The sequence below is a fragment of the Trichosurus vulpecula genome, chromosome X (assembly GCF_011100635.1).
Source record: "Trichosurus vulpecula isolate mTriVul1 chromosome X, mTriVul1.pri, whole genome shotgun sequence".
In the NCBI taxonomy this organism is placed as follows: domain Eukaryota; kingdom Metazoa; phylum Chordata; class Mammalia; order Diprotodontia; family Phalangeridae; genus Trichosurus; species Trichosurus vulpecula.
In genome coordinates this window covers 37,362,329-37,374,343 of record NC_050582.1, presented here as the reverse complement: position 1 = coordinate 37,374,343, position 12,015 = coordinate 37,362,329, and the positions used below count along the sequence as shown (strand labels likewise).

At 42.3% G+C, this 12,015-nt stretch overlaps 1 protein-coding gene across 1 annotated transcript in view; it reads right to left on the bottom strand.

Moving 5' to 3' along the window:
* The window catches only part of MCF2 (MCF.2 cell line derived transforming sequence), a 118,960-nt gene that overhangs the window by 95,061 nt on the left and 11,884 nt on the right, over positions 1-12,015 (bottom strand). The window contains exons 5-6 of the mRNA XM_036739808.1: positions 6,819-6,887; positions 2,749-2,863 (exon numbers count right to left, since the gene is read on the bottom strand). Coding sequence (XP_036595703.1) covers positions 2,749-2,863; positions 6,819-6,887 — 184 coding nt within the window. The remainder of the gene's footprint in view (positions 1-2,748; positions 2,864-6,818; positions 6,888-12,015) is intronic.

The following is a 12,015-nucleotide window of genomic DNA, read 5'->3' as shown; positions in this document are numbered from 1 at the left end:
GTGTGACCAGAATCTAAAGGGAAGCTAATGATATCTGATTTTGCAAAGAGGTCAAGGAAGAGGAGGACTGGAAAAGGGCCATCAGATTTCATGATTAAAAAGTTATTGATAACTTTGTAGAGGGCAATGCCAGTTGAGCGATGAGATTGTGAGCTAGATGCCTAAGGGCTGAGGAATAAATAAGAGAGAGGAAGTAGAAGAAGCAAAGATAGACAACTTTTTTCAAGGAGTTTGGCTAAAAAAAAGGTAGGAGAGATAAAAGACCACAGTCTGAGGAGATTATAAGGCATAGTTTCTTTTTTTTCAGAATGGGGGAGACTTGGGAATATTTGAAGGCAGTAGGAAAGGAAGCCAGGAGATAGCAAGAGGTTTAACATTCAGGAAAGGGGTAGGGGAGGATGATTAAGGGAGAAATGTGATGAAGAAGAAGGAAGGGCATGGTATCAAAGGAGATATAGAAGGTTGGCCTTGGCAAGGAGAAGGACCAGCTCATTATCAGAGACTAGGGAAAAGGAAGAGAGGGTAGGGAACATTGCCAAGGGTTTTGAGATGAAGAGAAGGGGAGACAGCACACGCATCCTGAATGGCCTCATTTTTCTCAGTAAAGTAAGAGTCAAGGTCCTCATCTAGGGGAAAGAGTAAGGAGGGGGAGGCATAGGAGGCTTAAAGAGGGAAAAAAAATTTTGAAAAGCTTCTGTGAGGGAGTAAGGGAGAAAATAAATTAGTGAAGAACTGAAGGAATGTCTTGTTTCAGTGAGAGCCCAGTTGAAGACAGATCCTCTACCCCTTACCATTAGACCAGAAGTTCCATATAAGCAGGGGCAATATCTCATCACAACTTTATTTCTCCCCTAATATTGTATTCTGCACATTATGTGCATGGAAATGCCCGTTGAATAGATGAGGGCATAGATAGGGTCACAATGGGCTGGGGAGCTCACATTCCATCCAGCCGAAGATTTGGTTTCTGGCAGTAACCAAAGGGATAGCCTATGGGAAGACATGGTAATTGGCCTCCGGTGTTCTCTCATGAGGGTCGGGTCATTTCAATGACTACGATGCTGTGAAAGAAAACGACACTGACAGACTTCAGAACTCTGATACAGTGATCGAGCTTGACTTCTGAGAATCGATGACAAAAACATCATTTCTCTCCACTAAGCAGAAAGATGGTGAACAAGAAGAGGCATATGTTGTGCTGATTTGTTTTTGCTTAACTCTTTGTCTGTGATACAACAGAAGATTCTCTTGAGCAGGGGAAGTGGTAGGGGAAGCAACAACAGTATTTAACAGCATCAATAAAATACTTTTAAAGCTAGGATTGTTCCCTGTAAATCCCTACCCTCCCTTACTGATTCATTAAGGAGCTATCATCCGCAAACCTTTGGTTCTTTTTTTTTCAAGAAAGCATTTTTAATGAAAGCAAATGTTGACATATTTGAAAAAATGGAATCTTATCCATATGAATACGGACACAGCTATCAGCACATAAATGAGTATTAGAGAACATTGTTCCTAGAACACTTTCTTTATATGAAGATATACCTGTTGTTTCATTAGTCTTCAGCATTATTGGTCACTGGTATGATGCATTTGACATGTTGAGGCCTTAGTAGCGAATTAGATGACAAAATTATTATGATGACTAGAATATTAAAAATGTATACCTGAAGAACCGTAAACATCCAATTTTCTCAGAGCTCTTGGTGGTATGCCTTGCATTATGCTTTATTTTTTCTAAGAAGGATTTTTTTGGTTTTTTTAAATGAATTTATTTATTTTTAGTTTTCTATAAGTTTTCATAAGTTCTCCATAGTTTCCATAAGTTTTAAATTTTCTCCGTCTCCTTCCTCTTCCCCCTCTCCAAGACAGCGTGTAATCCGATATAGGCTCTACATATCACAAACCTTTTTTCTAGCTCAAGCCTAACTACAATCAGTTGGGGGTAATGATTCCTTCCCTCATGTATAAAATATGACTCCTTTTTGGTCCTACAAATAGCCCCTTTTCCAGCTTCCAGGGATACTCTGTCTTTAAGGAATCCATAAGGTTTAATCCATGCCATGTCCATGCTCTCCCTGATCCTTTCAGGATTTTCTACATGTAGATCACACACTCCCTCAGACTTCATTGTTCCCACCTGAAAGGCCCTAAATTTTTCTCTATCTTCCTAAAGAAGCCTCCTTGTGGCCTTCATCACTGGAACATTCCTTCCCCAATTTCATCATTCAGAAATCTTCAACTCAGTCTGACAAACATTCCCCAATGTGGACAAAGCACTGTGCTAATAGGATCCTTGCCCTTCAGAAGAGGATACAAGACACATCACAAAGAACTCTAATTCAGAGTCCAAAGCTTGAACTTTAGCTGGAAAGAATAATAAATTAAATGCTAGAATGAGCACAGGCTAGACCTACAGGAATTCAAGATTTTCCATTATCTGTGCTTTAACCTACCGAACTCAAGGTCTAGACTCATGATTTCATCAGTGCACAGAACTCTCCAAGTATGAACTCCTTCCACTGATACACATCAACAATTTATCTGTACCTTAAGGTCTTAGAGAATGGCTTAGGGGACACACGAAGGTAAAATTATTGGCCCAGCCTCACACAGCTCATTGTTGTCAGAGATGAGACTCAACTTCGTGGCTGGCCTTCCATCCAGACTCATTCAAATTTTCTAATATTACATTAAAATAATTATTTTCTCCCACATACTGGGATCAACAGTAATGAAGTGGCATACCTGGGAAGGGAAGTCAAGTAAGTTAACACTTTTGTTAAGACATCTTCTGTGGCTTCTTTGAAATTGGAGTTTTCTGGAAATGTTATAATCCAATCATTAGCTTTCCCTCTGCCACCTAAAAAAACACAAGTTAAATATAATTAAGAAGAAATGAAATGGGGACAGCCAGGTGGTGCAGTGAGTAGAACACCAGCCCTGGAGTCAGGAGGACCTGAGTTCAAATCTGGCCTCAGACACTTGACACACTTACTAGCTGTGTGACCTTGGGCAAGTCACTTAATCCCAATTGTCCTGTCAAAAAACAAACAAAAAAAGAAATGAAACAATGATGTCCCAAGGAGGGTGTCAGGGCAGACAGGATTGAGACCAAATAAAAAGGCCCTACTTGACCTAAGACAGCTGCTGAAAAAGTGAGGGGTAGAATAAAATGACAAATTAATTAATAGAGAGCCACAAAGCATCTCGTGATACGCTTATAGCCAACAAAGTGGTAGCAAAGCAGTAGTATTAGAAATGGCTAGAGAGCAAAACCTCAATAAGGAAATGCTTCAATATCGATAGCTTTGACCTAATGAGCGGGAAGAGGTGAATGAGCAATCCAAGTAAGCTGATCAGTGGTATACAAACTCTGTAAGATGGAAAGGGACAGGAGAAGGTGAGAGGGGAGTGTTGTATGGAAGGGCCCAATGACATAATAATGGTGGAATTTGTTTTCCTTAAGGCCTAATGTAATGCTATAGGCAACATTTCCCTACTTGATGTAGGAGGACTTGGGAGGGAGAAAAAAATGCTTGATAATAACTGAAGTAAATAAAATCTTACTTAAAAATAAAACAGGAAGAGGGAAGGTACAAAGACGTTAACATCAAATGAGATTGACACTGTTTTGACAGTTACCCAAGAAACCCCCAGGTAGATGAGTTATAAATCCATTGGGGGAGGGGGAGGCAAAATAAAAGCACTTTGCCAAGAAGAAATTGTTGCTCTTTTGAACAGGTGGGATCTTCTAAAATTCAGTCATTCTAAGTTTCCTGTTTTCCATCCAGGGTTCCTCTGGAGGTAGTGAGTTTCATGTCATTGGAGGTCTTCAAGCAGAAGGTAGATGACTACTGGTCAGGTATATGAGAGTGGGGATACCTTTCATTTGTGGGTTAGATTCAGTGATCGCTTAAGCTTCTTCCGACTCTCAAAATCTGTGATTCAAGCAGCTTGGGAAAATGTGATCATGGAACCAAAAGGGCGATAGCAACACAGTTGGGAGCACCTGTCACCCAGCCACCTTCCCTTTGTTACTTACAAGGAAAGAGTGATCAAACTCTACTTGAATAAATTTAAATAATAAAGCACTCAGATTAAAATGATTTTAATTGTTTTAAGTTCCCTGCTTGAGTAGCCAAAAGGAGGAAGGATAGAGCTAGAGGCCATCCATTCAGGAGAAAGTGACTGAAATGGACTTTCTTCAATGCAATATGGGAAGCAGCAGACAAAACCAAGCAGCAATGATGGCAGACTTCAATGATCCAATGCTAGGCATTGGGGGAGATGAGAGGGAGAACAGGGACTCCTTCCCCAAGTGGATACTTTTCAGCCTCATGGAAAGGGAAAATACAAAGGACACATGAGAGCATGGGACTGGGACTGGAACCAGAGGGGATTGTGGATGGATGATCACAGGTGAAATCATTAACACAGCATGAAGAGTAACATCTTGAAAGAAGAAGGGCAAGCCTGGGTGGCCAACCCACAATTAGACTTTTTTGAAAGGGTAGGATAAAATGTGAGCATTAGTCAGGGGAGAAGTCCAAGGAAGTGCTAGAAAAGTAAATAATCCACAGAAACCCTAGCAACAACTGCCTGGAAGCCCAGGATAAATCAATGTATGCCAGGATCTCTAAAGACAGTGATAGGGACCGAGCTCATGATTTCATTGTTATGGGGAAATTCCAAATGAGGAAGTTCTCTCTACCAATGCAGGTCTATACCTTCTTTGAAATTTATAATCTTAAGAGAGTTACCTAGAGCACAGAGAAGCTAAGGGATTTCTCCAGGGTTACCCTCCTAGAGAGTATGTATTCAAAGTAGGATTTGAATCTGCGTCTTCCTTGCTTTGAGGGAGCTTCTCTATCCACTAGGCTACACTGCCTCTTGTTATAAAGGTAACAAGATAAAAAATTCTGCATGGCATCTACTATAGAGATAGGCAAATGGTGGGAAAAGCATTGAATTTGGAATCAGAAGGACTGGGTTTGAATCCCAGCTTTGTCGTTCATTAGCTAAGTGACCCTGGACAAATCACTTCCTCTTTTTGGGCTTCAGTTTCTTCTTCTATAAAATGAAGGGAGGGACCAGGTGACCTCTGCAATCCCTTCTAGCCCCCAGTCTATGATCCCAAGGCTAGCAAGATGGTCTGACAAAAGGGAGGCCTTAGGTTTCAAGTAGAAATTCAGGGAAGAAAATATCCATTTGTGGAGGCTCTGAGCCCAGAATTAATAAAAAGAGATGCTTTGTATAGATCAAAGGGAGGAAAAGGGTTATTGAATCATTAGAGCCACTTGATAACCATGGTGATGAAGAAGAGATGGAGGAGAAGGGAGGGAGGGAGAGAGGGAGAGAGACTGAACAAACTCTTTGCCTTGGTCTTAATCCAGGAAGATGCCAAGGGCACATCCCACTCCCATATTGTCTCTTGAAGTAGACAGGCTAAATACAAGCCCACAAGCAGCAGTAAATGCCAGTGATGTCCTAGGCCTAATTGACAGGCAAGATGTAGACAAATCGTCAGGCCTGGAACTAAATCACTGAAGACTTTGGAAGGAATTCGAGTAGAAATGAGAAGCTTGGAGCCAAGATGCACAGCCTCTCTCTGCACAGGGCTATCACACCAAAAGGGCAGCTGACTGCCCAGAGATGCCCATCTACAAGAAGGGGTAGAGAAAGGAACTTATTTCCATAATAGCTGAGCTGGTGGTGGCCATAATAAAGAACAGAATCACTGAACACTGCAGCAAAGAGAGCTCATTAGGGGAAAGACTGCCTAGGTTCTCTAAGGGAAGATCGTGCCTGACTAATCTAGCAGAGTCTGTGGTGAGAGTCACTATGCATGTGAACAAGGGGAAAGCAGTAGATGAAACCCCAAAAGCCTACCTTGAAGGTAGGCTTGAAATCTTGAAGGTTTCATATTGGTAGTTATTAAGGAAAACTCGCGTTGCTATGGAATGAGAGAGGGGTGAATGGGTTGCTATGAGATGGGGAAGATGGAGAGCATGAAAGAGGTCACTGTTTTTTCTCATGGGTAAAAAACTGAAAAAGACAACAAAGGCTAAAGATAAAAAGCACACTTCACTAGTGGGTGAAGTTGCAAACAATGAGGCTCCCCAGGGATCAGTGCTGGGACAGATCTGATTAAATATTTGTTATAAGTTGTCCGTAAGCAAGAGGAAAATCTTGAAGTTGGAAAATGAGCTTGTTAGCTTGGGACATGCCATGGTGATGGACATCAACACCAAGATGGGCTCAGGAGACTGTGAAGAGGCAGAAGAGCGACAGATGAGGCTTAATGTTGGCAAGTGTATTTGTCTTAGGGAAAAATCTCCAGAGTTCTACATCCATCCAGCTGATTGTATTCTCAGACTAAATAGGATCACATATTTAGAGCAAGACTTTGTAGAGGTAGTTGTTTCCTAGACCCCTTTGACAGTCTAGTAAAATCCACAGACTTTCTCAGAATAATGTGTGAATATCTGTGTGTATATATATATATATTATTTATATGTACTATATATTCATACATATATATGTATTATGTATGTATGTGTATTACTTATGTGTATATATATATTCTGTCATATGAATGAATGAGGTGTGATTGTATTCACATTCTTCAGCTGGGGTCAAAGATCTCATGAACACTGTTTAGCAAAGTAATAAGTAATATGCAGTCACTTTAGGTTCACTGAATTCTTGTTTGTTTGCTTGTTTGTTTGTTTTTAATGTGTAACACTGTCCTAGGTGCTTTGGAAAACATGCAAACTGAGAGACGAGGCAGCAAAGGTATAAGGAAGCATACTCACCAGAAAGGAAGGCCAGTTCCTTCTCCAAGAGATCAGTGATGTCCTTTGCAAAGATGGGAACTGTTGTCTCTAACACAAGAAACAAAATTCATTTATTGAAACACCAAAAGTAGCACACTTAATAACACACTGTGATATAACCCACACCTGACTCAGTCTCCAGTGGAGCGGGCATCGAACTGGTTATCAGGAGAGGGAGCACAGTGAACTATGTATCTGGCCTCAGACATTTTCTGGCTGTGTGACCCTGGGCAAGTCACTTAATTTCTGTGTTCCTCAGTTTCTGCATCTGTAAAGTGTGGGGGTCAGATTCAATGGAACCCCTTTCCCTCTCTGAGCTGCCATTTCCTCCTATGGAGAACAGGGACAGAAACTCTTAAGGTCCCTAGCTCTCAGGGTGACCAAGAGAAAAGTACTTTAAAACCACAGAGAAATGGGAGTCAAAATTATGTAAGTAGCTTAGAATGAGGACACTGTCTTCTTCTGTTCAAACCTAGAACTCCTGGTAAAAGTCATCATCATCATAATTACAGCTCACACGTCCATAGTATACTCTAAGGACTATAGCAGGCAGGCTTTCCAGGTACTAGAAAGTGGACTTCAGGCATTACACCAGAAGAATCAGGTCTTCTCCAAACCCTTGCACCAAACTGAAAATGACACTTGCATCCCTCCTCATCCCAGCAAAAATAAGAAATAGCAAGGAGAGAACCTAGTTAATCAATCACAAAGATTTATTTACTCCCTCCCATGTGCCCAGAATTGTGCTAGGCACTAGAACTACAAAAACAAAGAATAAAGCAATCCCTATTCTCAAGCTTGCATTTGTCCAGGGGAGACAACACATGTATATGTATAGTTCTGGAGAGTAAACAAATGCCAGGCAGTTAAAAACAACATAGCTGGGGAGGGAGGACACTTGTAGATGAGGGGATCAGGAAAGGCTTCATGTAGAGGTGATGCATTTTAAAGGAGAAGAAAGATTCTGTGAGGCAGAGGAGGTGAGGAGTGAGTGCATTCCAGGCATGGGAAATGACCAGTGCAAAGACACTGAGAGGGGAGGAGTGCCACGTGTGAACAACGGAGAGAAGCCCAGTTCAGCTAGAAAACAGAGTACAAGGAGAGGAATGCAGAAAGATTAAAGCCACATTGTGAATGAGATTTAAAACCCAAAGGGAAGACTCTCTTTGATCCTAGAGGCAAGAAAGAGCCACTGGGGTTCAGTGAGTAGGAAAGGGAGATGGGTAGATCTATACTTACAAAAATCACTTTGGCAACAATGTATAGGATAGACTGGAGTAGGGAGAGACTTGAGGCAGGAAGACCAGGTGAGAGTTGATGAGAGCCTAAACTAAGCAGCAACATGAATGGAGAAAAAAGTCCAACTGGCAGGAACAGCAATATGTCTTTGGCAAGTGACTGAATATGAATTGATAAGAAGGTCAGGAGTCAAAGAGAATATCAAACTTAAGAAGAACCTGGGTGACTGAGAGGATCGTAGTGACCTCAAGAGAAATAGGGAAGTTCAGTAGAGGAGGGGGGTTGGAAAGAAAGATAACGAGTTATGTTGCAGACATATTGAGCTTTCACTGTCTCTGGGACTTTCCATTTAAAATGTCCAAAAGGTGGTTGGAAAGACAGAATTGAAACTCAAGGGAGAGACTGGAGCTGGCCAGATAGCTCTGGGAGTTCTCTGCCAAGAGAAGATAATTAAACCCATGGGAGCTTCCCAAGTGAAAGTCTGGTGAGAGAATAGAAAAAGGCCCAGGACAGAGTCATGGGGAACAACCTACAGTTTGGGGGACGGATCAGTTGAATGAATTAGACATATTTAGATTGGAGAAGAAAGGACTCAAGAGGATCATTAGAACTGTCTGCAAGAATATAAGTATTCTGCAAGCTTGTCATGTGGACAGGGGATTAGATTTGTTCTGTCTGGTCCCAAGAGGCAGAAGAAGCAAGAGCAATGGGTGGAAGCTTCAAAAAGGTAAACATGGTCTTATTGTCAAAAAAATATATATTATAATGTTTCAAGCTGTCTCAAAGTGGAAGGAGCTGCTGCTGCAAGAGGTCGTGGTCACTCTTATTGGATGTCTTCAAGGAAAGTCCAGATGACCATTTGTAAGAAATGTTATAGTGAGGATTCCTTTTGTGTATGTGTTGGACTCTGAGACCGCTGGGGTCCCTTCCAACTCTTATGTTCTATGATTTTGTGAGTGATGTGGATAGAGCGCCAGAAAAGGGAATGAAGAAGGAACAGGTAAGGCAGACAGGTAGGATGAGAGCCAGGAGAGAACAGTATGGCCAAACCTAGAAAGGAGGGCATCCAGGAGGAGAGAGTGGACAATGGTATCAAACATAGTAGAGGTCAAGAACAGGAAAGACCATCAAAGAAACAAAATAAAAAGAGGAGCTCTGAATATCCAGAGCCTGACACAATACTTGGCATAGAGCAGGTACTCAGCATATGTTTGCTGGATGGTAAAATGGGGGACGGAGAGGGGAGTGCCAAGGTCAGCATCCCTCAGGCTCAAAACATTGCTCACCTCAATCCTTAAGGAGGGGCATATATAATCTATATCAGATTGCTGGTCATCTTGGGGAGGGGGGAGGAAGAGAAGGGGGAGGGAAGGAGAAAAATGTGGAACCCAAAATCTCATGAAAATGAATATTGAAAACTATCTTTACATATAATTGGAAAAAATAAAATACTATTTACATAAAAGCAAACTATATGCTAAGCCCTTCTCCCAGGTAGCCAGGCCTTAACAGAAAGAAGAATAGCTCCTACCCTTGCTAGTCCAGTGCTCATCAAAACCTGGGGAATTCCCGGCCCTATCCTCACCAGGAGAGGTAGAGACTTGGACACCAAGTACCCACCTCTTCACATCAGCCCCATACCCTTTGGTCTTGCAGCCAAGCCCCACAACTGTCTCTACCGGAGAAGGCAGGCACCTAACATCTGAGACCAGAGCCATAACTAAGGCGTGGCAACAGGAGTTCAGTCCAGGGTGGCAAAATTCAAAGGATGATGGCAACACTCATCCTCTTTCACTAAGTAGAAGCAACTGAACTTAGTACCTAGTTTTAGTTAAGACAGAGATGATAAGCTTCCACTCCTAGGTGGCTAAGCCCTAGGATGCTCCTTCATGGGTCAGCCTGGCCCTGCTCCATCCCCCTGTGAAGGTCTCCCCAGTCACATTCTCAGTCCCTGGGTTTCTGTTCCAGGGTCTCTCCCTGTTCAAGACTTTTCCTACTACTTTAAGCTCAGTACACATTGTGGTACTTGCCCCAGGCTCCAGTGGTGGTAGTTATATCACTGGGTTTGCCCTACCCTTCTCATCTACCAGAAAACTCCCTCTTTTCTATGGTCCTTCCTCTGCTGCCACAAAAAAAGCCAAGAGAACTCGGAGGATGCTCCCATCCACCAATACAATGCTGGGTATGCACACTTAAAGCCAGTTCTTTTCAACTCATCCAAACATCTGGATGTAATCACCCTTTCCAAGTCACATAGTTTCTCTGATACCAGAACTGCCGATCACCAAATTCTAGACTCTATTAAGATGACTGCAATGATCTGCACTCCAAATCCACCACCTGCTTCAATCAATGGGAGTATTTACCCAGGCACAGCCATGGACTGGGAGCCCTTTGTTATACATGGCAGATTTGTAAGTACCAAAACAGCATGGAAAGGTTAGTTCTACCCACATCCTTCAGGCTCTTGGAACTAAATTACTGAATAACTCAATGAACCATGTGCTATGCCCCTCTGAAAGTCAAAAAGAAAGCCATGACAAAGAAACTCACCAATAGATAACCAATAGCTAGATAATAGTGTGGTATCCGAGAGGCTGTAGGGGGTGCTAGAAGGAACACTGGCTCTGGATTCGAAGACTGTCTCTGCCACTCATGTTCTGTGTAACCTCAAGCAGGTCAACTTCACCTCTGACTTATTTTTGCTCATCTGTAAAATGGGTACTTACATTATCAAGCTCACAAGGTAATTATGAGGCCCAAAGTCTGATAAAAGCACATTCAAGGAACTATGTTGAGCTGCCTCTATAAGTCTTAGAAGTAAATGGAACACATATATGCTGGTCAGAGGGGTCTAATATACCTCACAAATAAGAGAGAGGGGGGAATGTGCGCCAATAGAGGAAATTAAGTATGCTTTCGTATTGGAAAAAGTCTCACGTGTATCATTTTGATATCTAAATCATTTATAGGTTTGGAGCCAGAAGGGACCTTAGAGATTATTGCAGTCTAACTCACTCATCATACAGATAAGGAAACCGAGGACAAGAGAGGTTAAGTGAGTTTCCCACGGCCATATAGGCAATAAACGGCAGCAGTGGGATTTGAACACAGGTCTTCTGATCCTCTGGCCAAAAATTCAGAAATAAGAATTCCATTGCACCATGTTATGTCCCATATGTGGGGCAGCTAGGTGGCGCTGCAGTAAATAGAGCACCAGGCCTGGAATCAGAAAGATTCCTCTTACTGAGTTCAAATCTGGCCTCAGACACTTACTAGTTGTGTGACCCTGGGCAAGTCCCTTCACACTGTTTGCTTCAGTTTCCTCATCTGTAAAATGAGCTGGACAAGGTAATGGTAAACTGTTCCAGTAGCTTTGCCAAAAAAAACCCACCTGGGGTCACAGAGAGTCAGACACAACAGAAACAACTGAACAAAACAACACTGTCCCACATGTATAGTTTCAAAGGAAACAAATAGCAGTGTCCAAGTCAGAAAGCTTCCTGAGATGGGTGACGAGAATGATGAGGGACCTCTTGTTCAGACCATACGAGGACTGGTGAATGAAGTGGAGATGATTAGCCTGGAGAAGACTCAAGGGACACATGATAACTGTCTAAGTCTCTGAAGGATCGTCAGCTGGAAGAGGCATGTTACATATTCTGCCTGGCCCCAGAGCACCAGATTAGGATTAGTCAATGGGTAGGAGCAAAGAGGTAAATGTATTTTTGTCATCAGGAAAAACTTCCAAATAAAGGGAGCATGGAAAGAGCTGCCTTGTGGCCTCTTAATGGACGTCTCCAAGTGAAAGCTGTCTTTATGTTGTGGAGTGGATTCTTTTCGGACTCCATGGCCACTGAGGTCCTTTCCAACTTTAAGGGCCATTTTTTCACATAGCCCTTCCCCACAGTTAACAGAAGTGCTTCATAGAACAGTT